The 27,918-nt window shown below is 42.6% G+C and overlaps 2 protein-coding genes across 5 annotated transcripts in view; both read right to left on the bottom strand.

Moving 5' to 3' along the window:
• The window catches only part of LOC109898251 (vesicle-fusing ATPase-like), a 40,860-nt gene extending 20,122 nt beyond the window's left edge, over positions 1 to 20,738 (bottom strand). The window contains exons 1-8 of one of the 4 annotated variants that reach the window (XM_020493149.2): positions 20,422 to 20,706; positions 5,787 to 5,804; positions 3,550 to 3,635; positions 2,977 to 3,076; positions 2,756 to 2,795; positions 2,344 to 2,510; positions 2,019 to 2,126; positions 1,633 to 1,708 (exon numbers count right to left, since the gene is read on the bottom strand). In XM_020493149.2, the coding sequence (XP_020348738.1) occupies positions 1,633 to 1,708; positions 2,019 to 2,126; positions 2,344 to 2,510; positions 2,756 to 2,795; positions 2,977 to 3,076; positions 3,550 to 3,635; positions 5,787 to 5,804; positions 20,422 to 20,433 (607 nt within the window). In that variant the 5' untranslated portion in view covers positions 20,434 to 20,706. Of the gene's footprint in view, positions 1 to 1,632; positions 1,709 to 2,018; positions 2,127 to 2,343; positions 2,511 to 2,755; positions 2,796 to 2,976; positions 3,077 to 3,549; positions 3,636 to 5,786; positions 5,805 to 20,421 lie in introns of all 4 variants that reach the window. The other 3 variants (XM_020493148.2, XM_020493150.2, XM_031833809.1) reach the window with 3 other exon arrangements.
• A 1,244-nt stretch (positions 20,739 to 21,982) lies between these two features.
• On the bottom strand, positions 21,983 to 27,691 carry LOC109897556 (cyclin-dependent kinase 5 activator 1-like). The gene is made up of 2 exons (XM_020492062.2): positions 26,983 to 27,691; positions 21,983 to 26,013 (listed from the first exon to the last, which is right to left on the bottom strand). Exon 2 carries the CDS (start codon positions 25,886 to 25,888, stop codon positions 24,947 to 24,949), a length of 942 nt encoding a protein of 313 aa, XP_020347651.1. The 5' UTR covers positions 25,889 to 26,013; positions 26,983 to 27,691; the 3' UTR covers positions 21,983 to 24,946.
• Positions 27,692 to 27,918: the final 227 nt, after the last annotated feature.

Below are 27,918 nucleotides of genomic sequence, written 5' to 3'. Positions count from 1 at the left end.
GGTTTCCTCCAGATGTGATGCTTGGCATTCAGGCCAAAGAGTTCAATATTGGTTTCATCTGACCAGAGAATCTTGTTTCTCATGGCCTGAGAGTCCTTTGGGTGCCTTTTGGCAAACTCCAAGCCGGCTGTCATGTTCCTTTTACTGAGGAGTGGCTTCTGTCTGGCCACTCTACCATAAAGGCGTGCTGCAGAGATAGTTGTTCTTCTGGAATGTACTCCCATCGCCACAGAGCAACTCTGGAGCTCTGTCCGAATGACCATCAGGTTCTTGGTCACCTCCCTGACCAAGGCCCTTCTCCCCCGATTGCTCAGTTTGGCTGGGAAGCCAGGTCTAGGAAGAGTCTTGGTGGTTTCAAACTTCTTCCATTTAAGAATGACAGAGGCCACTTTGCTCTTGGGGACCTTCAATGCTGCAGAAATGTGTTGGTACCCTTCTCCAGATCTGTGCCTCGACACAATCCCGTCTCTGAGCTTTACGGACAATTCCTTCAACCTCATGGTTGGCCTTTTGATCTGACATGCACTGTCAAATGTCGGACCTTATATAGACAGGTGTATTTCTGTTTTTTATTTCTAATAAATGTAAACATTTTCTAAAAAACTGTTTTTGTTTTGTCATTATGGGGTATTTTGTTTGTGGATTGCCGAGGGGAAAACATTATTTTATCCATTTTAGAATAAGGCTGTAAAGTAACAAAATGTGGAAAAGGGGAAGGGGTCTGAATACTTTTTTGAATTTGAACGGTGCAGAAAGATGTGCCATACAGTACCAGTCAAAAGTTTAGACACACCTACTCATTCAAGAGTTTTTCTTTAGTTTTACTATTTTCAACATTGTAGAATAATAGTGAAGACATCAAATCTAATAACACATGAAATCATGTAGTTCGCAAAAAAAGTGTTAAAAAATATATTTAATATTTTAGATTCTTCAAATTATCCACCTTTTGACTTGCTGACAGCTTTGCACACTCTTGACATTGTCTCAACCAGCTTCACCTGGAATGCTTTTCCAACAGTCTTGAAGGTGTTCCCCCATATGCTGAGCACTTGTTGGATTTTTCCTTCACTCTGCTGTGAGAATATCCCTTACACAGCCTGGAGGTGTGTTGGGTCATTGTCCTGTTGAAAAACAAATTATTGTCCCTCTAAACGCAAACCAGATGGGATGGCGTATCGCTGCAGAATGCTGTGTTAGCCATGCTGGTTAAGTGTTGAATTCTAATTAAATCACAGACAGTGTCACCAGCAAAGTACCCCCACACCACACCTCCTCCTCCGTGCTTCACGGTGGGAACCACACATGTGGAGATCATCCGTTCACCTACTCTGCGTCTCACAAAGACACAACGGTGGGAACCAAAAATCTCAAATTTGGACAAAGGGTGGCTACATTGAAGAATCTCAAACATAAAATATATTTTGATTTGTTTTGCACTTTTTTGGTTACGACATGATTCCATATGTATTATTTCATAGTTTTGATGTCTTCACTATTATTCTACAATGTAGAAAAGAGTTCAACAATTATGAAAAAGCCTTGAATGAATAGGTGTATCCAAACATTTGACTTGTACTGTAGCTCCTACATAATCTACCTGTATTCTGTATGGGCTCCTCTGCAACTTACCAACTAATGTGAGGGAGGAGCTCTCCGCTTTCTCGAAAACCACCTGGCTGTTCCCCACCAGCAGGCCAATGTCAATCTAAGGGAAACAGGAATTATTACCAACTACTGGTTATTACAAATAACTGTTCCAAATAAACACGTACAAATCTGCAGAGTTCCCTTTGGACTTCGACTAGCACTCTTGCAGCATGTTCTCTCGTCAAATAGAGACCACATTCGAAATGAAGGGGCAGGTGAAAGCATGGGCGCCACCACTTGGCGTTCACCTGTCCAGTCATTTCTAATCATTAATTACTTAAAGGAAGGGGGGGGGGGGTAATTCCGACGAGCCCATATCATGAAGGGTTGAGTTGTTACAGCAGTAGGTCAATGGTAACTCTGGGTACCTTCTGCTTCTTGCCTGATGCTGGCTCCCCCTTGAGGATGCTGGCGTCCATGGCCTCAATGTCTTTGATCACCAGCCCAAAGAGCTTGTCGCAGAAACTAAACACCATCTGTAGGGAGGAAGGGATGAGTAGGAGGATGAGAAGAGAGAGGAAGGCTGTGTTAGGTTGCATTCCAATTCTCCCAAGTGTGCACTCCTACCCACATCGAAAATCATTTGATTGATGTAAGCCATCAGTCTTTTCCCTTGTAACTCCAGGGAAGGGAAGTGTGCAGGAAATGTGGGAAGAGTTGTGACTGGCTGTAGTGTTTGTTGTTCTGACTGACCTGCTGGGTGACAGAGAAGCCCTGGTTGTTGAACTGCTGGATGAACTCGCTGGCCATCTTGTCTGAGTCGTAGGGGCTGGTGTCCGTGCTCTTCTTCTGGAGGAAGTCAATCTCTATAGTCATGGCACCGATGCACTGCTGAGACTTGTCAAAGTTGTAGTTGGCCACTATGACGGGAGAGGACTCATGTCAGATATGTTTCTAGTATCGTATCATTTCTACTCTCAGAAATACTGTACTGTCAAAAATTAAATAGGTACTGTATGTTAAGGTGAGCTATGGGCTGTGGTCAAGATGTGAAGGTACAGTATATTAGGGACTGTGCAGGGTGCAGTGCAAATGAGGCAATATCTTTGCGCTATGGTCATAGGTTTCTTTTCCTCAGACTCATCAAAGAAATGGAGTGAATTACCTTCCACCTCCTGTCCAATGGACAGACCGGCCCATTTCCTCTGAGACAGAAAGAAAGAAGAGAGATAAGTAAGCCAATAATTGCAGGGAGCAGAGAGAAGAGGGGCATGTATGCTTAAAATATTAGAATTTTAGCTTTGCAGAAATTCATTAAGATTATAAATGGGTCTACTGTACAATACATTGACAATTCAATATAATATACAGTGTGTTTTTTTTTACCTGTGGCAGACTGAAAGCGATAGTGCCAGGGACTATGGCATGGTGGGTTTTTGTGGTGAACACAAACTTGTGAGTTGGCGTAGTCTTCACAGTCACATGTCTGTAGAGAGAGGGTTAGAGAGACTCATGGACATCTGTTCCATATATACAGGCAACAAAATTACCTCAATAGAATATCATATTTACAACGGCTTTTTTTTTACATTACAGCTATTCTGCTAATGATTTTTTGGAATGATTATTAGAGGGTTTTTTTGTAGTATGAAATCAGAAAAAGACATTACTTCACAGCAAAAACTGTGCACTAATTATCTGACTAGATTCAGCCGTGGTCTGAATTTTTTCTTGAGCGGATCGTTGGGGGGCCCGGAACATAACAATTTGTATGTTTGACTATTATTATGTGTGACTTGGGAGCAGATTTCCCAATTTCCAGGTGTTTTTACAGTATTTTATGTCCAACAGTGAAAAAATATATTTTAAAAAAGCTCAGAAAACTGCCAGTTGGGGAACCCTGATGTAGTGTGATTTTCCAGACTACAGAGGGCTATGCTGTATAGGATGATTACTCACTGTCCAGACTGCAGATCTTTCTCGCTCACCACAGCACAGTTTGTCAACGATAGGTCATCTGTCGGGCATCGTGCCGCTTGCATTGTCTGCAGGAGAGAGAGAGAGAAGTTGAAGGGGAGATATTACTCTAGTAGTTGAGCGGTGACGCAGCATTTCCTTTCCATTTTCCAAAGGAAAACTCATTTTACATTTAGTAGCATCATCATGGAACTTAGGTTACACACCCATGATGGCCTCTTGGAAGTCAAAAAAATCATTAAGAAATTCTGGTAGTTCACACTATGGTGTGACGGTATATAACGAACTATTCAACTTTGTAGCAATGCAACAGTATACTGTAGATATGTCACATAATTTCTATGGGTGGAACATTGATCATGTTTAGTTTCTCTGCAAATTCATCATATTTCAACTCATAGGCAACATCAAAGTTTGTCCAACATCACAAGATAGTCAAATATAGATATAAACCAGCCTTGAAACAGACAATGCAAGAGAGCTACAAAAGACAGCAGATACAGCTAGCTAGCTAGTTAGTTAGTTTGTTTGGATCTATTCCAGTCCTTACAAGACTATGAATGAATGAATGAATGAATGAATGAATGAATGAATGAATGACATACAAAATACAATGAAACCAAAGACAAATTCAAAACACAAAATATAAATGCAAAAGAACAATTCTTTCTCAGTTGTGGTAACTTATCTGAACACAATTCTTGTTGAGAAGTTTCTACATTCTTATGTCAGATTATTGCAAGGATTTACCACATTGGCATTCTCTTACATAGCTCTGTTCACACAATTCACTGAGTGAAAAGGCTATAGAGTGAAAAGATGAAGAGATTTTCAGGGCACTGAATCTCGTCAGCTTGTTTGCTGCCAAGAGCATGGCTTTCAGACTGCCTGTGAACTGTCATAATGTACCAAGGAAACTATGCAGTACTTAGCCTTCCCTTTGGTACACAGGACAAACCTATAAACACTGTTAGTAAAAGAGAAAAGATGAGAAAAAGCAAGAGCATGTTGATCCAATTGTCATGACGACAAATACACTTTTCAGACCAAGACAGAAAGATCTGGATGATGATGCAATATTCATTCCAGCTTTTAAGACAAATCAGGGTAGATAGAGAGTTGATCTTGGGTTCCTCATCTCAAGACTAGTCTAGACCATTTTAAAAACAGTCTTGGTCTGGGTCTGGGCTGATGGTCTATGATGACACCATGGTCTTTGTAGATGAACCCTAACCCTAACTCATGTTGTTAAGATGCATCTTTGAATACCATCTTGTCAGTTATTTGGCCATGTATGAGTGAAATAACACACAAGTCCAACACTCACTGCCTTACTTCTCTAATGTCAGAGCCAAGTGGGACTAAAATAACAACTGGTTTGGTCTGGGTCTGTATAGGTTGTATCTTCCTCTGGGTGTCATAAGGTGTGGTCTTAGTCTGGGTCTTGAGGGCCATAAGGAGGAGACGAATCGCCATTAATTTCAGTTAGATTTCAGTTAGATCATATACGTTGTTGTGAACGTACCCTGTGAAGAATGCATGCCATAGTCATCTCTGATTTTGCTCACTCATAGACACAGGCTTGCCATGTACGCTTGCTTGTCTGACATTTGAGCGGTGGCGGCTGCGGGGCGGAGAGTGGAGAGCAAGGGCAGCGGGTGTTGGGAGTCGTAATGTTTGGGAGCAAGGGGAATGCTTGGGTTGTGGCAAATAATAGAGAGGTGTGTATTGCACTGCAGTGCTGGCACACTGCCCTGCCCCATTTCTAAAATCATCACATGCAGTCTAGTCTACCCCTTCATCTACCATACTCGCTCAGCCAGAAGAAAAGTAAATAGGCTAAAGCTTTTCTGTATGACCCAGGTCCAAGAGTAGGTCTAAACATTCTTAGTGAAACTGCAGTGGAGGAGTAATGGATGATAATTCATTGTTTGTGAACTCAAGCAAATATATTCCCTCTCTGCATTGCAACTCAGTCAATGGATTTGCAATGGCAGATGAAATATGTATCATATGTATATAGTTTCTCCTGAGACAGTCACTACCAGGGGTGAGAGCAGCGGCAGTGGCAGCAGGGGGGAAGCCTCCGTAAGACTTTGGGAGTTGACGAGGCGGATAAAGCTACTTTCAATAAAGGCGACTGACTGTCCAATTAAACTATTAGACGTATAGCGGGTGGCGTGGGAGTTCATACATGAGGAAATGACTTACATACATACCTTGAAAAATATTACGACCTGGGGGCCAACGTACGCAAGCAAAGAGGGAGGGGAAGAGGAGGACATAAGACAGAGAATTGAGACAGCCAGGACCACTGTCTGTCAGAGAGCTGAAGCAGCATCGGGTGCATTGATTCACAATCGAAGGAATACCACCTTGACAGTGGCAAGTGGCAAGCGCATGCAGAACGGGGCAGAGTTGGGGTCATTCTTATCATTTCACTCACTTTAGTTTTGTTCTAGTCCTGAACTACACCAAAACATGGGCACATTTTGACATCAGTGAATTTACACTGCCCAAATAAATTGTTCTGTGGCTAGTCTTGTTTTTGAAATGTTAATTTTCAGCAAGTTTAGCGCCTATTATAAATATACCCCAAATCTGGTAGTATTGTCATTTGTCAGCCATATATGCTTTACAGTCTTTATGTTGTAAATAGAAAATATTGTCTTAATGTGAGAACAAATATGAATTTTCATGAGGCAGAAATCTTTTGTATTTTTGGTGATCTTATGTGGTGAATGGATGGAACCCCAGGGTTACTGTCATGTATGGCTGATTCAAATGGTAATAGGAGCTGTAGCATGCACAAACAAGCAAGACATTGCATGGTTTTGAAAATGTACAAAGAATAAAACCCTTCACATAAATACCTTAACTTAATGCATTTAATGAGACACCATTTGAATTAAAAGTAGTCACGCCCCACAAACCCTCTAGATTGTATTCAAAACATATATTACAAATGGCTCATTGGTGGTGCTATGCGCAATTCAGGATTAAGAATAAAGGGTGTTCAGTGATCCATCTTCTGATTGCAGTATAAATACACACGCACACCCACACCCGCATGCACACGAACACACACGCACACACAATCCTAAATCTTGATGCCCCACCCAGCCCTGCGGTCTCGTAGGACAGAACACTCCAGGCTTTTTCTCCTGCCTTATTTCAGGAATCCCTTTTCAATATTCCATCAGCTGGAGTCCTGGGGGAGGTATCCATTCAGATGTCTGTGCTGGAGATAAATATGTATGGATGCAGCCAGTAGGAGGAGCCATTCACCTCTGCCTCTAGCCCTCTAGTGCATCAGGTTTGCCTATGGGTAGGCCTAATGATGTATACAGTAGAAACATAACAGAAAACATTTAGGACACCTGCTATTTCCATGCCATAGACTGACCAGGTGAATCCAGGTGAAACTTAGGATCACTTATTGATGTCACCTGTTAAATCCACTCCAATCAGTGTAGATGAAGGGGAGGAGAAAGGTGAAATAATTATTTTTAAGCCTTGAGACAATTGAGACATGGATTGCGTATGTGTGCCATTCAAAGGGTGAATGGGCAAGACAAAATATTTAAGTGCCCTTGAACGGGGTATGGTAGTAGGTGCCAGGCACTCCAGTTTGTGTCAAGAACTGTGACGCTGCTGGGTTTGTCACGCTCAACAGTTTTCCGTATGTATCAAGCATGGTCTAACACCCAAAGGACATCAAGACAACTTGACACAACTGTGGGAAGCATTGGCGTCAATATGGGCCAGCATCCCTGTGGAACACTTTCAACACCTTGTAGAGTCCATCCTTTGATGAATTGAGGCTGTTCTGAAGACAAATGGCGGGTGATACTTAATGTTAGGAAGGTGTTCCTAATGTTTGGTATACTCAGTGTATTTTAATATACTGTAAATGCCTATGGGCCTATATTTCATGTTTACAAAACCACAATATTTATGCAATATTTCAAATGAGGCGTTACCTTTTCCATGGTAGTTTGACAATCAGTTATTTTCATAATGGCACCAGAAAAAGTGCATACACAATCTATTTCACAAATGTATTTGGGATCATTCTCCCAACACCAATCTTTACATGAAACCATTGTAACCGAGTCAACAAGAAGGCCATAGGTCAGATTTTGAAGGGCAATTTAGAGTCAGCACAGGGATATGTGTTATGAATTCAGAAGCAGCTAAAGACATTATTGAGCTAATATGGCAGGTTTGAAAGCCAATTCCTTTTTCTATTTCAGATAAATCACTTTGTTAGTTCTTGGCTGTCTTCCCCTACTGGAAAGTAATTACATCAAAGTTGGAGAGATTGATGTCAGGGAAAGACCATGCAGACACATCACTTTGACTACAATGAGACTATACTGTGACTGCACTGTTATAGCCCTGCAGGGTATGGTATGTTTTTTAGAGGAAGATTCAAAAAGGTCATGTGCTTGTATTTCTTCTGTGCAATTTGGCTACGTTGTGCAGTAGGGAATTTCCCATCCTATATTTGAGTGACACAATATAGCTGCTAAATGTGAAAGATGAGAGATAATTGTAACTTGATTATTATGATTTTTTATATCCTATTTTGCAAATGTCCAGCCTGCAATTTCTCCATATATCTGGCTAATGTCACTATCAGGGATGTCTATGCCTTCTGGTTCCATTCCAATACAATTAAATTCACATTAGTTATATTTTGCTTTGTCCTCATTGGCTGATTCTGCCACATGCTCATTGTTTGACACCTCCAGCAGAGATAGAGGAACACATCACTGCTTAGTGAGTGAACACATCACATCACAGCAGGGCAAGAGGACACATTTGAAGGTCGCTCTTGTCCTAGAGAAAACACCCTGATCAATACCTAAACTCAACTTCTTGTTTTGTGCAGTCTAAGCATAATCACATTCAACTATCAGATTAATTGTGTGTCTGATGGAAAGAGTGTTTGAACTGTTCAAGCCTGTCCACTGCAATGCCCCCATAGCACATAGAGTAGCACTCTCTCTAAATATAGCTGCAGCTCAACACTCACACAGATGAAGGCCCTACACTAAAACAGGGATTACAGATTACACAGATACCCACACACACTGTACACTCATTCAAATGTATATATGTATATAGGCACATAGCATATACATATGTATATGTGACTATAATTAAGCAATAAGGCATGAGGGGGTGTGGTATATGGCCAATATACCACGGCTAAGGGCTGTTCTTAGGCACGACGCATCGTGGAGATATAGCTATAAAGACACACAACCCATGTTGTTATAACATTTTCAATATATGCAGAGAGTTATCTGGTGCATAAGAGCTTAAAAACATAGGCCTATAGACATATTAGTGACACTAATGTTTTTGTTTTTGTTGTGTGACATATCTGAGGTTAAAAAAACATGGCTGCAGACTAAATATTTAAATGAGACCAATTTATATGTCAGATACAACAGTGCTGTGTATTACTGAACATGTGACTAACAGCGAGGGAGAAGTTTGACACTGCTATTCTGAGATAATTAGTTTACCTAAACTAGCTAAATGAATTACACATTTATTTATAAGGGCCTGTGGAGAGCTAGAATGCTTTTGTCATTAAACTCTCCTCAGGTTCATGTTTTTCATATTTAAACGGGTCTTGGTCTCATCACGGTAGTGCTGAGCAATTAGTGATTTTTGAGGTCGGTTTTGTTACACCCTGATCTGTTTCACCTGTCTTTGTGCTTGTCTCCACCCCCCTCCAGGTGTAGCCCATCTTCCCATCATCCCCCGATTCTGACCATTCTGCCTGCCCTGACCCCGAGACTGCCTTGCCGTCCTGTACCTGCCTGACTCTGACCTGATCACGAAGTTCTGCCTGCCCTCGACCTGCCCTTTGCCTGCCCCGTGTTTCTAATAAATGATCTGATAACTGGGGCGGCAGGATAGCCTAGTGGTTAGAGTGTTTGACTAGTGACCGGAAGGTTGCAAGTTCAAACCCCCGTGCTGAAAAGGTCTGTCGTTCTGCCCCTGAACAGGCAGTTAACCCACTGTTCCTAGGCCGTCATTGAAAATAAGAATTTGTTCTTAACTGACTTGCCTAGTTAAATAAATGTGCCTGGCTCATGGCTAACTTGTGCCAGCTTCGTGGCAGTGGCGTTAGCCACTATATCCAATCGGTAGCAGCGGTGATCCGTTGCCAGCCCCTATTGAATACACAGTGGGATATTGTTCAAGTTGCACTTCCTAGGGCTTCCACTAGATGTCAACCGTCTTTAGAAACTTGAATGAGGCTTCTACTGTGATGTGGGGCCGGATGAGAGCGCTTTGAGTCAGTGGTCTGGTAGAGAGCCAGGTCCTGGTCATTTCACATGAGAGCGACCTGCGTTCCATGGCTTTTCTACAGACAATGGAATTCTCCATTTGGAACGTTATTGAAGATTTATGATAAAAACATCCTAAAGATTGATTCTATACATAGTTTGAAATATTTCTACGACCTGTAATATAACTTTTTGAACTTTTCGTCCAACGTTCGGCTGGACCTGCACGAGCGTTTGGATTTGTGTACTAAATGCCCTAACAAAAGTAGCTACTTGGACATAAATAATGGACATTATCGAACAAATCAAACATTTATTGTTGAACTAGGATTCCTGGGGCTGCATTCTGATGAAGATCACCAAAGGTAAGGGAATATTTATAATGTTATTTCTGATTTCTGTTGACTCCAACATGGCGGATAAAAAAAATCAATTCTGCGCGCCGTTCTCAGATTATAGCTTTTTCCGTAAAGCTTTTTTGAAATCTGACACAGCGGTTGCATTAAGGAGAGGTATATCTATAATTTCATGTGTAACACTTGTATTTTCATCAACATTTATGATGAGTATTTCTGTAAAATTGATGTGGCTATGCAAAATCACTGGATGTTTTTGGAACTACTGAACGTAACTGGGGAATGTAAACTCAGATTCTTTATATAAATATGAACTTTATCAAACAAAACGTACATGTATTGTGTAACATGAAGTCCTATGAGTGTCATCTGATGAAGATCATCAAAGTTTAGTGATTAATTTTATCTCTAGTTGTGCTTTTTGTGACTCCTATCTTTGGCTGGAAAAATGGCTGTGTTTTTCTGTGGCTTGGGGGTGACCTAACATAATCGTTTGTGGTGCTTTCACTGTAAAGCCTATTTGAAATCGGACACTGTGGCGGGATTAACAACAAGATTACCTTTAAAACGGTATAAGATACATGTATGTTTGAGGAATTTTAATGATGAGACTTCTGTTGTTTTGAATTTGGCGCCCTGCACTTTCACTGGCTGTTGTCATATCGATTCCGTTAACGGGATTGCAGCCCTAAATTAAGCCAGTAGTGGCTAACCAGGGGTGGGATAATGTCAATATGGCTTTTATTGGATAGTAGCAGGGACAGTCTGCGATGGAACACATGAAAAAATGTGAGCTAGGTACTGGTAGCTCTCGATCTTCCTCAAACCTAATGGCAGAAATCCACCCAGCACGTTGTGGGCGTTGAAACAACGAAACCCCATTCATTTTCAATGTAGGGAAGCCAAGTGGGCAGGAACCGTTGTGTGATACAAGCATGGCGAGGGAGCATAAACAGGGCGGGACCAAAGTTGGGAAAAGCTGAACTTTTTTTGCGTACTCGTTGCTGTTGACCAATCGAGGCTCACTATAGTTTCCAGCCCCGATTGGCTGTTGATACCTACCTTGCCTGCTTGCTAGCACCGACATGAGGGTGAAGCTAGTTTTGCTATCCGTATAGTGGATAGCAAAACTAGGCTTAAAAGTGTTTCCTTTGGCTTGTACGACATTGCAGGTGACTGCCGACTGATTGATCTACAAAGGACCTTGCATCAAAAATAACTACTTATTATTATTTGTAGATCAGTCAGTCACAATTTACCCATGATACATTACGGTTTTGATTCTCTCCAACACGGACCATCTCTGTCCAAGCCGGACAGAACAGGCGCAATTGATTATGATCATTGTTGTTAATTACCAGGTTTCTGCTCTGAACTAGGTTGAATATTTGCATATCCCTTTCCTGCAGTGAAATTACCTATTTTTCATAATGAATGAACTTACGTTTTTTATACCTGCTGAAAATCCAGTGTTTCTTTGTCAAACATTTTTGCTATAAGTCAGTATTCTGTGATATACTGTATATAAAGTGTAATATTGGGATACAAACACAAAATGTAATACATTTCAACTCTATATCTGACATGGTACAGGTGCAAACCATGTTTGTGAGGTGTATACTTTTGTTTTAGAGTAGATTTATTTAAGACTACCAAGAAAGTGTTCTGTGTTACCCTGATTTAGCCCACTGCAGTAAAAGGTTAATGAAAACTACAACTCCCTTCAGGCCTTTCTCTCGTGAATTATTTGACTTCTCTCTAGAGAAATGGTGTGCTGGGCCGAACTAAATGGTATTCAAGTAATTGGACCGACGTCGGTCAATTAGTTGTTTAATATCCAAAAAATGAAGTCTTGGTTAATCGCTCAGCGCTTCATCACAGTCTCAATACACTTCAGTCTGGGTCTGGCTATAAGTGTTCTGGTCCAGTGGTGGCTGGAATGGAATAAATGGAACCCTGTGTTTGATACCTTTCAATTAATTCCATTTCAACCATTACAATGAGCTCGTCCTCCTATATCTCTGCCCACCAGTCTCCTCTGTCATGTTCTAATAATGCCAGTCCATACTACCAGTGCAGTTATGACATTATTATGACATCCTTAAAAAGACCTGTATGCACTGTTGGAGGCAGGGACAGTTATGGACAGAAAGTGGTTGTGTAAGGTCGTTTAGTTCACTGCTAGTAGTTTAGTTGCAGTTTGTGGGAGTCATAGTTTGGGGTGGTTATCGGTTGTAGAGGATGTGTAGAGATTCACAGGAGGGAGAATGCTATCTAGTTCAATCTGTAATTTTCTCGTATCCTGTCACACTCCTCCAACAATCTTAAATCCTGATTCTTGTCATGTTGAAAACCTCCCCATTCCATCACATCATGCACAGAACACAGATTTTGCTGAGTAATCTTTCCGTTGCGCTGTTGTGTTTGTTGATTTACAAGTTGTACATTACAAAAACGGAACATAATATGCTAACTCTCCAATTAAAATACTAAGATGGGAGAGGGCCCATAAATAAAGAGGATCGGATGTCAACATAGGATGTAGATTCTCCTACACCACCGGGCATGTAAGAGATGCCCATTTAGACATTACCTCAAGGCCATAGATGATCAAAGGTTTGGACACACCTACTCATTCAGGGGGTATTCTTTCTTTTTTACTATGTTCTACATTGTAGAATAATAGTGAAGACATCAAAACTACATAATACATATGGTATGATGTAGTAAGAAATGTGTTAAACAAATCAAAATAGATTTTAGATTCTTCAAAGTAGCCACCCTTTGCCTTGATGACAGCTTTGCACACTCAGCATTCTCTCAACCTGCTTCATGAGGAACGCTTTTCAAACAGTCTTGAAGGAGTTCCCACATATACTGAGCACTTGATGGCTGCTTTTCCTTCACTCTGAGGTCCAACTCATCCCAAACCATCTCATTTGGGTTGAGGTCGGGGGATTATGGAGGCCAGGTCATCTGATGCAGCACTCCATCACTCTCCTTCTTGGCCAAATAGCCCTTACACAGCCTGGAGGTGTGTTGGGTCATTGTCCTGTTGAAAAACGTGTGATAGTCCCACTAAGCGCAAACCAGATGGGATGGCATATCGCTGCAGAATGCTGGGTTAGCCATGCTGATTAAGTCTGCCTTGAATTCGAAATAAATCACTGACAGTGTCACCAGCAAAGCACCCCCACGCCATCATACCTCCTCCTCCGTGCTTCACGGTGGGAACCACACATGCAGAGATCATCCATTCGCTTACTCTGCGTCTCACAAAGACACGGCGGTTGTAACCAAAAATCTAAAATGTGGACTCATCCGACGGTCTGATGACAGATTTCCACCGGTCTAATGTCCATTGCTAGTGTTTCTTGGCCCAAGTAAGTCTCTTCTTATTATCGGTGTCCTTTATTAGTAGTGTCTTTGCAGCAATTCGACCATGAAGTCCTGATTCATGTAATCTCCTCTGAACAGTGATGTTGAGGTTTGTATGTTACTCTAACTCTGTGAAGCATTTATTTGGGCTGCAATTTCTGAGGCTGATAACTCTAATGAACGTATCCTCTGCAGCAGAGGTAACTCTGGGTCTTCCATTCTTGTGGCGGTCCTCATGAGAGTTCTCTAGGTCTACTGTTCATAGTGAATCTGCGTACTTTCCTGTGTTTTCCTCTTAGTAAGGGAATTTAGTAAGGGGTATTCATGTAGGCTATTTCCCTCTGTTGTAAAATGTCCACTGTGTGCTGTCAGTCTGTGATACCATCTATGTCCCTCTCAGCAGCTCTGACACTCTAGGCCCAGCAATAATATGCAGTGCACTCTGCAAGGGCGAGGGAAGAAGGGAGACCAATGCCAGTGGACATAGCTTGTGAATGGCGTAGCAGTGAAGACGTGTTTGTTTGTCCTCTCGTGTACTTTAGTATTTTTTCTATATATATTTCTATTTATTTTCAATATCTTTTCGATTTTTTATTCGATTATACAGGCAGGTAACCTGCCTCACCCAATGTGATACAGAATCGCTATTATTTTAAATTTTAGAACACATACAAGAACCTCCAGAAGCTAACCAGGTAATTAGCTACAAGCTATTTAGTCATTGTTTAGCTACTGCTAACAGCTTTTACCTTCTGCACAGATACCAGCCCTGCTTTTAGCCTGGATAATACTCGCTAGTCTACCAGTATCGGACTGTCTCTCCACAACAACACCGGATTCCTGCTGTAATCCCTGGACCACTACTTCTGATCTTCACAGCTAGCTTGCAGCTAGCTAGCTCACAGCTTGCAGCTAGCTAGCTCACACTCACCTTGCACTCACCGTGGTACCCAGTACCGAAGCTATCCCTGAGGCCCACCTCCCGGCCTACTCAGCTGTTCACCCGAACCCCACTCATACACGGCTAGAGCCCAATACTCCACCGGATCCTTGCTGTAAACTCTGGACCTTGGCAACGGATCACCGCTGCTACCGATTGGATATAGTGGCTAACGCCACTGCCACGAAGCTGGCACAAGTTAGCCATGAGCCAGGCACATTTATTTAACTAGGCAAGTCAGTTAAGAACAAATTCTTATTTTCAATGACGGCCTAGGAACAGTGGGTTAACTGCCTGTTCAGGGGCAGAACGACAGATTTGAACTTGCAACCTTCCGGTTACTAGTCCAACACTCTAACCACTAGGCTACCCTACTAGGCTACATCTCCCGGCTAGCAAACTAAATTCCACAATACCTCTTTTGCCATCTGGCTTGGATTCTCTGTCGACGCGGCGCTCCGCCGCACCACCATGACTGGTCTGCTGACGAATACTCCATCTGCTGTGCCTTCATCCGGCCTCCGTCGGAGCAGACGCTCCTACTAGCCCAGGGCTACTAACTTTAAACGCCGTGTCGCTAGCGTAGTGGTGGCTTCCCTGTTGCATCTACTGTTGCCCCCTGGACACTATGATTAGCTGATGCCTGCTGGACTGTCCATTAATCACGGTACTCCATTCTGTTTATATATTTTTTTACATGTCGGCCCCAGCCGCGAACTCAGGCTCTGTGTGTAGTTAATCCGACCCTCTCTGCCTAGTCATCGCCATATTACCTGCTGTTGTTGTGTTAGCTGATTAGCTGTTGTTGTCTCACCCGTTGTTTTAGCTAGCTCTCCCAATCAACACCTGCGATTACTTTATGCCTCACTGTATGTCTCTCTCAAATGTCAATATGCCTTGTATACTGTTGTTCAGGTTAGTTATCATTGTTTTAGTTTACAATGGAGCCCCTAGTTCCACTCTTCATACCTGTGATACCTCCTTTGTCCCACCTCCCACACATGGAGTGACCTCACCCATTACAACCAGCATTTCCAGAGATACAACCTATCTTGTACCCAGTGCCTGGGCATACCTCCGCTGTACCCACACCCCACCATACCCCTGTCTGCGCATTATGCCCTGAATATACTCTGCCACGCCCAGAAATCTGCTCCTTTTATTCTTTGTCCCCAACGCTCTAGGCGACCAGTTTTGATAGCCTTTAGCCGCACCCTCATCCTACTCCTCCCCTGTTCCGCGGGTGATGTGGAGGTAAACCCAGGCCCTGCATATCCCCAGGCACCCTCATTTGTTGACTTCTGTGATCGAAAAAGCCTTGGTTTCATGCATGTCAACATCAGAAGCCTCCTCCCTAAGTTTGTTTTACTCACTGCTTTAGCACACTCTGCCAACCCTGATGTCCTTGCTGTGTCTGAATCCTGGCTTAGAAATTCTGAGATTTCCATACCCAACTAGAACATTTTCTGTCTTGATAGAACTGCCAAAGGGGGAGGAGTTGCAGTCTACTGCAGAGATAGCCTGCAAAGTAATGTCATACTTTCCAGGTCCATACCCAAACAGTTCGAACTTCTAATTTTAAAAATGTATCTCCCCAGAAATAAGTCTCTCACTGTTGCCGCCTGCTACCGACCCCCCTCAGCTCCCAGCTGTGCCCTGGACACCATTTGTGAATTGATCGCCCCCCATCTAGCTTCAGAGTTTGTTCTGTTAGGTGACCTAAACTGGGATATGCTTAACACCCCGGCAGTCCTACAATCTAAGCTAGATGCCCTCAGTCTCACACAAATCATCAAAGAACCCAGCAGGCACAACCCTAAATCTGTAAACAAAGGCACTGGCATAGACGTTATCCTGACCAACTGGCCCTCCAAATACACCTGCGCTGTCTTCAATCAGGATCTCAGCGATCACTGCCTCATTGCCTGTATCCGCTATGGGTCCGCAGTCAAATGACCACCCGTAATCACTGTCAAACGCTCCCTAAAACTCTTCTGCGAGCAGGCCTTTCTAATCGACATTCTGGACCCTCTATTTCTGAAACTATCCGCCGCCATTGTCACAACCCCTATTACCAGCCTGTTCAACCTCTCTTTCATATCGTCTGAGATCCCCAAGGACTGGAAAACTGCTGCGGTCATCCCCCTCTTCAAAAGGGGAGACACCCTGGACACAAACTGTTACAGACCTATATCCATCCTGCCCTGCCTATCTAAGGTCTTCGAAAGCCAAGTCAACAAACAGATCAATGACCATTTCGAATCCCACCGTACCTTCTCCACTGTGCAATCTGGTTTCCGAGCCGTTCACGGGTGCACCTCAACCACGCTCAAGGTACTAAACGATGTAATAACCGCCATCGATAAAAGACAGTACTGTGCAGCCGTCTTCATCGACCTGGCCAAGGCTTTCGACTCTGTCAATCACCATATTCTTATCGGCAGACTCAGTAGCCTCGGATTTTCTAATGACTGCCTTGCTTGGTTCACCAACTACTTTGCAGACAGAGTTCAGTGTGTCAAATCGGCGAGCATGTTGTCCGGTCCTCTGGCAGTCTCTATTGTAGATAGGCCACAGGGTTCAATTCTCTGGCCGACTCTTTTCTCTGTATATATCAATGATGTTGCTCTTGCTGCGGGCGATTCCCTGATCCACCTCTACGCAGACGACACCATTCTGTATACTTCTGGCCCTTCCTTGGACACTGTGCTATCTAACCTCCAAACGAGCTTCAATGCCATACAACACTCCTTCCGTGGCCTCCAACTGCTCTTAAACGCTAGTAAAACCAAATGCATGCTTTTCAACCGTTTGCTGCCTGCACGCGCACGCCCGACTAGCATCACCACCCTGGATGGTTCCGACCTAGAATATGTGGACATCTATAAGTACCTTGGTGTCTGGCTAGACTGTAAACTCTCCTTCCAGACTCATTTCAAACATCTCCAATCCAATATCAAATCTAGAATCAGCTTTCTATTTCGCAAACAAAGCCTCCTTCACTCACGCCGCCAAACTTACCCTAGTAAAACTCATGTCATCTACAAAATAGCTTCCAATACTCTACTCAGCAAACTGGATGCAGTTTATCACAGTGCCATCCGTTTTGTTAGTAAAGCACCTTATACCACCCACCACTGCAACCTGTATGCTCTAGTCGGCTGGCCCTCGCTACATATTCGTCGCCAGACCCACTGGCTCCAGGTAATCTACAAGTCCATGCTAGGTAAAGCTCCGCCTTATCTCAGTTCACTGGTCACGATGGCAACACCCAGCATGCACTCCAACAGGTGTATCTCACTGATCATCCTTAAAGCCAACACCTCATTAGGCCGCCTTTCCTTCCATTTCTCGGCTGCCTGTGACTGGAACGAATTGCAAACATCGTTGAAGTTGGAGACGTTTATCTCCCTCACCAACTTTAAACATCTGCTATCTGAGCAGCTAACCGATCGCTGCAGCTGTACATAGTCCATCGGTAAATAGCCCTCATCCCCATACTGTTTTTATTTATTTACTTTTCTGCTCTTTTGCACACCGGTATCTCTACCTGCACATGACCATCTGATCATTTATCACTCCAGTGTTAATCTGCTAAATTGTAATTCGCCTACCTCCTCATGCCTTTTGCACACAATGTAGACTATGTACATACTACGTATGTAGACTATTTTTTTCTTCATTTTTTCTACTGTGTTATTGACTTGTTTATTGTTTACTCCATGTGTAACTCTGTGTTGTTGTCTGTTCACACTGCTATGCTTTATCTTGGCCAGGTCGCAGTTGTAAATGAGAACTTGTTCTCAACTAGCCTACCTGGTTAAATAAAGGTGAAATAAAAATTAATTTAAAAAATAAATTACTAAAAATGTATCATCAGATGCCTTGGCTCGGTAGAGAGATGCACATTCTCCCTCTCACTCAGGCATAGATTTCAAAGCATCTCAATGCCTGTAATGCAAGTACGTTGACTGAAATGATAACAAATAAACAAGTCTGTCGACTGAAATGATAACAAATAAACAAGTCTGTCGACTGAAATTATAACAAATAAACAAGTCTATTGCCTGAAACGAACTGCTGAATCCAGTACACTTATGTACAAAAGCTAATCATTGCCTTGACATTTAATGGCAAGAAGGAGTAGAATACTATCTTAAAGAATGACATTTTGGTTATTTTCATAGATAAAGATAGCATATTCTATACTGTCTTGTAATTCCATTGGGGCCATTATACTAGAGCACTATAGGGGGAAATATTTGGTTCACCCAAAAATGCCTTGTCATATAACTTAGCAGTGCATAGGGCCCGGGAATTTGTGATAGACACCTCTGGTGAAGATGTTTAAAAAGAACACAACAGCTCTAGTCAGACTTTCACAAATTGCACCTCTGGTCGTGTCTGTGTGCCCACGGTGCCCTGGCTGGATGCAAACCCTGCTGACAAATCAAAGCTGTCTTGTTGTAGATAGGCCTATCTTTCAACAAAGAATCCACTGAGAATGGAAAGGTGATCCTTGTTTCAGTTTCAGTTTCAGTTTTCAGTCCTTATTCTCAAACCACAGAGGGGTATTGCCAGTAGTGTCTTCTGATACAAGTTTGAATAATGCAGGCGTGCAACAACATCAACCAATGGAATAGGCTTTGATTTGAAAATCTCATGCTATTTTTCCCCACCTATATTACAATTTTGCCTGGAGCTATGTAAATTCAATGGGCAAGTTTAGATCTCCATAACATTTAATGGTTTAAAACTAGGAGAGACAGGAGAAGAGCTTCAATCAGCATTAGTGATGGGCCTACATGCCAAGGTGCGTTGCATAACTTGATAGTTGACCAGCTCTAAATAGTGCTCCATCCTGTGATTATAATCCAGAGATATACGGTATTTCCAATAGCAATTTGGCAGCACAGTGGCACCAGTCTCTATCAGCAGGCCAGGCAGGGCATAGCTAACCTACATAATGCAGCAGAAAGGTGTTGTCTGTTCAAGTTGAGCGTAGCATATATACCTGCAGCACCCCAGGAACAGGGTTGCTTACCCCTGCTTTAGGTTGTCGCTGGACAACATTGAGGAAATTTAGGGCTCAAAGAAATGGCCATAAGTGATTTTTTTGGGGTCCCTTTAAGTTTTAGAGTTAATTTCCTGCAATTGTTTGTTCTACCATTCTAACTCTCAACAGTAAATTGAGTTCCCCAAAAAATATTTGTATTTGGAAATTGATCCATGGGCATAAAAAAGGGGGTTGCTCAACCATGATCTAGATAGCGCAAAAATAGCTTTCCAATACAAGAAAGCACAGATTATATTCTGGACTCCCAAAACTGCCATATGCTATATAGCCTAATAAAAAGACACCCGCGATGTCGAGGTCGTGCTATGGACAAGGACGCATGTGTGCGCTGCTGTGATATGCTTTTCACAATATTATTACAAGCACTTTTTGCACAGATATCCTATAAAAGGTTTAAATTGCCATTTTAAGCATTCTGTCGGCTAAAGGGCATGTAAAATCCAGGATTAGTTTTAACCGATTCACTCAGCTAATGCAGTAGATGCTGTTAGAGGCCGATAGCTTCCTAGCTCTGACTGTAGGCTGATTATACAAGACAGATCAATTGTTTCTGCGACCCGTAAAAAAACAGATTTTACGGGAGCCTATCAAACTTAATGCCAGGGCGTAAAAAACATTCTGCATCGAAATAGCTGAGCCGACGTCGAATTTGACATTCAGATAACATGTTGCTGCAGCTAAATTCTTGCCTGTAAACCATACGTCGCACTCGGCATTGTACCCTATTTACAATGAAATAAACGTTTTATTTTGACAAGGAGATATTGAAAAAACGAGAAAATATCTTACCCGGGCCGCCATATTCGCGTTTGGTGTTGTTCAGAGGTGCAGCTCTGAATGGTAATTCATACGGCAGTCGGAAACACTGCCAGTAGGACTGTATCCTACCTATCAAGCTACGCAGGAGGAACCAACGCTACACACGACTGACAAGTACAACGCATTCAGTTTTGATTGGCCGAATTCAGAGGAAGCCCTCGATGAACGTTCTTCTTCCTCGTCAATGATCTCGTGCAATGAACGTTCCTCACGTTGCACGATTGATGGATAGGCTGGCAATCTTATGGAATGGCCTCCCTCCTGATCCCATGTGTGTGTCCCCTCCCACTCTCACACACTCTTATCCATGTAGCCTATTCTCTGTTTAATGTTGAGTATTCGCAATACAATTATTTTGTTATTAAACCAAGCTAAACGCCACATTGTATGTAGCCTAGCTTACCAGTAAATAATATGGGCTAACCAATTACGCACACAATATAGCTATTGGAGTTTATATATTAACATTGTGATCTGCAATTGTGAATAAGCAGCTAGAATCTAGATCCTAAACTGTGCTGGCTGTGTGGTATCTTGCGAAGGTCCTTTCAGCACTGCAGACAGCGCCTCTACATTAGTCAGGACCAGGGACAGCGGCCCTCACACTAACAAACAGCTAGCTGCTCCTTCAGCACCACCAACCGTGGACAGCTCATCCTAACCCCTCCACCACTTCAGAAAAGGCCATTCCGCACTGCAGTTGCCCACCCCGCTGCAGATTAGATGTTTGTTTGTGTGAAGGCCGCTGTCCCTGGCCCTGACTAATGTAGAGGCGCTGTCTGCAGTGCTGAAAGGAGCGCCTTCGCAAGATACCACACACCCAGCACAGTTTAGGATCTAGATTCTAACAATGCGCACCCAGTGTTTTTAAGGGGGGTTCCCTTTGAGCGAGACAAGGCGCAAAATTGCTAATCTTAATCACATAGTAAATCGTTATTTGGAAGGCAAGGTGATTTGTCGATCTGTGATTCTCCGCAGTTCGACTGCAATCTCAAGTCAGCCTGCCATGGATAGTGGAGGCTACCTCAGCAGCCTCACAGCAGACATGGCTATAGTTTGGCAGACATATTAAGCAACCTAATCCTCTCTTATCCAACATTCCACCCAGCCAATCAGAGGGAACGGTGAAGCTATTTCCATGACGGTACTTAGATACAGTATCTATCCTCTCAGATCTCCAAACTGCAGGTTGCTCAGCATTCCTGATGATGGGCCACAACTCTCTACTGCCTCGTTGTGGCTAGACTGGGTAGTGCAGGCTCATGGGAAGTGATGTTTTTTTTTTTTACAGGGATGGCTTCCATGACCTACAGATGAAGGGAAGATGTTTCCCCTCATATTGTTTATACAATGCTTTATATAGCTAGGAGGTGGAAAGTATTTGGCCTGTCTGCAATATAGTTGTATAATGTGTGGTCCCTTGGACAGGATTGGTGTATCCAATACAGTGAAAATTCCACCAAGCCTAACTGTCTAAAATGGAGGTCTTACTTCCTCAATGTTCAACATTCATTCACACGATCAGACACAATGAAACAGAACATTTAATAAAGACTTGCAAATGTATTTTTTTTATATAAAGTAAATGTAACAGTTGATCAAATTCTTCTCACTCACATACATAGTCACACATCCACATACATTAGTCACAGATTGCCTCATCTTCCCTCTAATAACACTATTTTGACATGATTTGTTCAACAAAGTTGCACACAATATGATTCACAAATGAAAAGGGGAAAACATTTAATAACCCCATTAACTTTGTATTGTACAAACGTGTTGTCTTGTTTGTGTTGCAAGTGAAAACATGGCACATAGTTATGACTTAGTCAAAGAGAAGAGGATGCAAGGTGAACTCCACCCCTCTCCATAAAGTTCCATAGAGTCCCAGGCTGTGTTCCATTCCAAACAGGCTGAGTTTCCCATTCCAAACTGTCTGGGTGTTCCATTCCAAACATTTGTTTCCTTCCCTCTGTTCTTCGCGACTTGCCCTTGCTGAGTTGAATGGACTGAATAGATTAAAACAAAATGGTGGAAACTCCACCTGGCAGTCACTATCTCTGTTGCTTTACACAATATATAAGTCCAAGTATAGAAGTTTAACTGCTTGTCATTTCCACTACATTTCTACTCATCAGTATTATTGGCCAGTTTACACATGTGCATTTTCATGGAAGGCCTATCGATAGAGTTCGCAAAATATCCAGATGTCAATATTTTACCATTTACTGTAACGATCTGAAATTGTAAAGATAATAATTACACACATTCAGATGTGGTTGGAGCTATAAACATTAATAGCAATGAAAAGTGAGCAATATTCAAATTTTCATTTACTAGCATCAATTTAGATGCAGCAAAACCTCAGTGAATTATTTTCTTTTCTTTTCAGTAACTATTTCAAGCACATGGAAGTGTAAATTACAGTATTGTATGAGAATAAGCACTGAACCTATACCACACAACTCGTTTCAACAGCAAAGAAAATGTCTTGATAATTATAATTCCAATTTTATCTGAAAGGTATACATCAGCTATCTACTGTTCAATCCCTCCCAAACACATCATACAGGAAGAACGTGTATGCAGGCTCTGCAATCTAATTTTCATATGCATATTTTTCATGAGGTTTGAGACTGTTGGTAATATCAATGGCAGTTTCAATTGAGCGCTACGTAGCCAAGTCAGTGGAGATTCTGAAATGGACAGATAATTCATATTTCTCTTGTTACATGTTGCCATTGGTAGAACACAAGTCACTGGTTCTGTCATCTCCAACATACATGCACATTAATATAATAATAACTAATGAAATGTATAGGATGATTGCATGAAGAAGTCTTTCTTGTTCTGCATGATGATCCAAGACTTGCCTTGTTGTTTTTATAAATCATAATTTTCAGAACGATATGGCACAACCTTGCAGGAGGTGGGATTTCATCAAAATGAAGACTTAATCAGTAATCATGATTTCATAATTATTTAAGGTAAGGACAGCATTGCAGCATACTACTCTGTCTAAAATCATGTGGGGTATGTCAAAAATGGCATCCTATTCCCTATGTAGTGCACTACTTTTGGCCATAGCAGCCCATTACATAGGAAATAAGGCGCCATTTAGGACTTTGTCGTGGTGTGCAAACACAAAGCAGCATGCTAGGAACCCATAGAAGCACACATGCATGTCAACAGAAGTCGTTACATAAATAACCATCAGTGGGGAGGAAAGAGTCTCTTTATTAAGGGAGATGACTGAATGGAGAATCCATTTTGTTCTGACCTCAATGGAAATCAAGGAGGTGGACACATCATATGAAGTGCCACAATAATAGTCTCCTGTAGTTTTCGACTAGTGTTGTTTCAGTGCAATGGAAGTCAATCAACTCAGCAGTATGTTCTACTGGTATTCCATATCACTTTCTTTGACGAGGACTAGCTTCCTCTCCATACCAAAACACAAATCAGGACTTTGGTGGGTGATGAGGTTTGGTAATGTTACCCTCTTATCTGTAAATGGTGAAATAAAACCAGGCATGCTTGTTGTGGGAAGAAGTGCAATGTTGTGGGGGAAGACTTGGGCAGGGCTATTGTTGGTGGTGAGGTAGGGGGCATTGGCAATTGTGTGGGGGACATAGGAAATCAAGACGTGTGAAGACGTGATGTCCTGAGTGGACACGTGATGACATGGGACGTGGTCTCATGCGTAGTGGAATCCTCATGTTTCTTGTTCCCCCACATTGCCTTGTTGAATCCACACGGATCCTCTCTTTAGCTTTGCTTTTGGTTGCTTTGATGACTCTCTTATAGTTTATTAGTTTTCCCCCCCTAAGTATGTACAGTACATGAGCAGACTACTACAGTGAAGTTATCTGGTGTTTTCACTGTCTGTGTTAATATTTAGGGTCATTGAGGATGCCAATGCAGCTTAGAGAGTGGGAAAAGGGTTGCAGAGGCCTCACAACTTATGAAGTTCCTAAAGTGATTCTCTTGACTCTGAATCTGGACACAAAATGTATCTGTCTTTTACTCAGCCATTCTTCTTTTTATTCAAGTCATTGACATTTGATTACCTGTTTTGGGTTTATGAGGGGTCATCATTTTCTATCATTGTAATCTTGTCAGGTTTGGCTGCTATTGAAGTAATATGTAATATGTGTCCAGCCACAGACCACACTGCATCTGTGTTATCAAATGTCCTGAAAGCAGTGTTTTAATGTTCACTCAACATAAAGGTTATCAGTAATTGTATCTGTGTGATTGTCTGTAAGTACTATAATGCCCAAATATTGTTAACATGATATATGACACCAGAGCCTCCTAATTGGTCATTATGGGCCTCCAGTTAAACCAATTTCCTCCTAATTCAAGATGGGAATTACCAGACAACAGTCCTGTTTTTTCTGTAGTCGTGCGTGCCACCCTGACCCTATCCACATCCCACCCGTCCCACTTCTCCCCTGTTCCTCCCTTTACCCTTCTCCCATGGTTCCTCTTATCGGTCGAGGCCTATCAACAACCTTGTCTTCTCTTCCTCCTTCTTGCTCTCGTTTTTGAGGTCGGCAAACACCTGGGTGAAGTAGTGTGGGTCGGAGTTGATCTGCAGCATCTTGCCACTCATGCGGTTGATGATTTCCAGGCAGCGATCCCAGAAGGCCTCCTTCTCAGCCTCAACCAGGAAGGGCTTGAGCGGGTAGGAGATCTCGTTGCCCATGTAGGAGTAGGACAGGTAGAGGCAGGTCAGCAGAGAGGCTTGCAGCTCCCGCTCGCTGGCCACCTCGGAGGAGACCACATCGCGGCACAGCATGTAGAGGAAGACCACGTTGGCTGGGGTGATGAAGCCCTGGTCCTGCCAGCCCTGGAGAAGGAGGGAGCGGTCCACACTTCGCAACCACAGCACCGGGTCGGTAGGCGACAGACGCTTCAGCCGGTAGCAGCGCCGGCACAGGAACTCACCAAGGCTACGCATTAGCTCGCTGGTGGAGGCCTGGACAATGACCCGCTTGGGCGTGCCCGCGTTCGTTGCCTGGCCCCCCTTGGAACCAGTCAACGGGTTCTTCTTAGCGGTGGCAGCAACGTTGGAGACGGTCTTGGAGGTGGGGATGTTGGCAGCTATGGTGGGTTCCTGCGTGGTGAAAGAGGACAAGTTGGCGCAGGACTGGGATTTCTTCAGCTTCTGGCTGTTGGTGATGGTGTGCTCAGTGCTGACCTTCTGCCCGTCGTCTGGTGGGAGCTTTTTGGAACCTTTCCGTTTGGCCGATACCGCCACAATGCGTTTCCATGGCAACACACTGATGAGGGACTGGCGCTTGAGGCTCTTGGCGTCCTTGGAGTTTTTGCTGTTCTGGACTGCCGTGTAGTGGCCCACAGTGGCCGGGCCATCTTCGAACAGGGCCGCTTTCCGGTAGCTGGGGGAGAGGGACAGTACGGTACCCATGGTTCCTCTTGGAGAGAGAGTTATGGAGGGGTGGAAGAGTTGGCTCTCTTCTCTGGGGGATCTGATAAAAGTGTTTTTAACGGGAAGAACCAAAGATTCTTGTTCTCTGAGAAGATAAATGATACCTGTCAATAAACAGACGAGAAAGTGCATTACAAAGTAGTATGCTACAGCTTTTTGTGCATGGTAAACATTTGGTACTTGGGTGAAAATTGTATTGAAAATAAGCTGTACATTGATTTCTGAATGCATTTCCAATGGTTCGTAAAAACAACAACTGTGGATCTTGGAAAATGCTGGGGTAAAGTATTTTATGATCAAATTCCTTTACAGCTTGGTTTGAATGAATGAATCAGTTCCTTATATGTGTGTTAATTAAGCTATGAATAATTATCACGTTTATTAAATAGCCTATGTTTATAGGAGATTCATAGTTGTATGTTTTTTTTGTTAGTCACAGATAAATGAATAGACCTTGGGCTATATAACACCTCTTAGACAGTTAATTCATAACGGCCAAATCTCGCAGCATTCGCTATACAATTTTGATATAAGGATTTGTTAAATCTTAATTTCAATCGTGATGTTAATATAATTTATAAAATGGATTATGCCCAATATCTCAAATTTCGAATGCAAATTCAAATTAATCTTACCAGGCCAAACATTAGATCGTTAATATGAATTTTATATAAGGAGCGAGATGATACGGAAGCATGATAAAGAAATGTGCGCAAGCATCCATCTTAGCTTCAAAATGGAAGCCTTGAATGAAAACACCATCCCCTTTAACACAATACAGCTCTGATAAGGATATAGATGTTATATTTGTTGATGTTACATATTTTTTATTTGTGATATTGATAAATGTTGTTTATTTATAACACACGACATGGAGATGTAGAAATGCAAGCAAAAAACGGGCACTGTAATGTTAAAATGGTTCCTTAATCGTGTCCAATAAAGACAAATACAGTGCAATATAAAGAAACCGAATATACTGTATTGTTTATAGCATGTTGATTAAATCACTTGATAATGATGGTGACACAAGCTGCAGAATAACAACTGCTCATAACGCCACCATGTCTTACCTTCAAATCAGTAGTCTTTTGGTATAATCCATACAGAATCACGGCCTGTATAATCTTTACTTTTAGTACATTCTTGAGTATCTTGTTATGATTGTGATTAACCGTTAGGCCTAATAGTTGTTTTTCACACCGAGCTGCGGCCACTAGCACAAGCGCTGTCCACGGTCCTGGGGTATCGAGGGGGGAGCAATACAAGGCGCTATGGAACTGAAAGCTCTAGGAATGAACGTTTCCCGGTACTTGTTGTGTCTATGTGCGGTGTCTCAATCTTCAGCTAAGAATAATGGAATATTCTCTTTCTCATAGAGGGTAATACCGGTACACAGCAGATGCGAAATGTATTGCCAACACTCGCTATTAGAATACAAATGTATTCCATTGAAGAGCAAAAATCAATAGCACGGCTGTTATCTCAGTCCACGCGACGAAGCAGACAGAGGGGGGTATCTCTCTCAAACACGCCGTGGGGAAAGTCGAGAAAGAATAAAAGGAAGACGTAAACATAGAAAAGAAAACGATCAAATGTATACTACAGCAAACCAGCATAAATCTCGACGCTTTGATGCAGGCATCTGCAGATATTCGGGTTGGCTGTGAAACTGATATGCAGCCATCCTATTGGTCCGCGCTGTATGCTGCTGTTTCTGCTATGTCGCTCTTGCAATAGTAGCGCTAGAGATGGTCTTGTCTGTGGATGTGTGGGTAGCCAACCGCTGGGTGCTCGGTCCATGGTGCTGAATCCGCTATCCAGAGGTGCCCTTCACTCCACTGACAACCAATACAGCTACGCCATACAAACTAGTTGGATACACGCCTGTAAACTCAAACCTCATTGGCAGATCAAGATTTATCCGTTGGTCTATATCTTTTAGATAAACATGCATTTGTAACTGAATCTGATGGTGAAATTCTGCCTAGTGCATCTCTGATGGACAG

This window comes from Oncorhynchus kisutch, linkage group LG10 (assembly GCF_002021735.2).
Source record: "Oncorhynchus kisutch isolate 150728-3 linkage group LG10, Okis_V2, whole genome shotgun sequence".
NCBI lineage: Eukaryota > Metazoa > Chordata > Actinopteri > Salmoniformes > Salmonidae > Oncorhynchus > Oncorhynchus kisutch.
The sequence above is the reverse complement of the archived record's forward strand: the minus strand, read 5'-3'. Positions and strand labels throughout refer to the sequence as shown.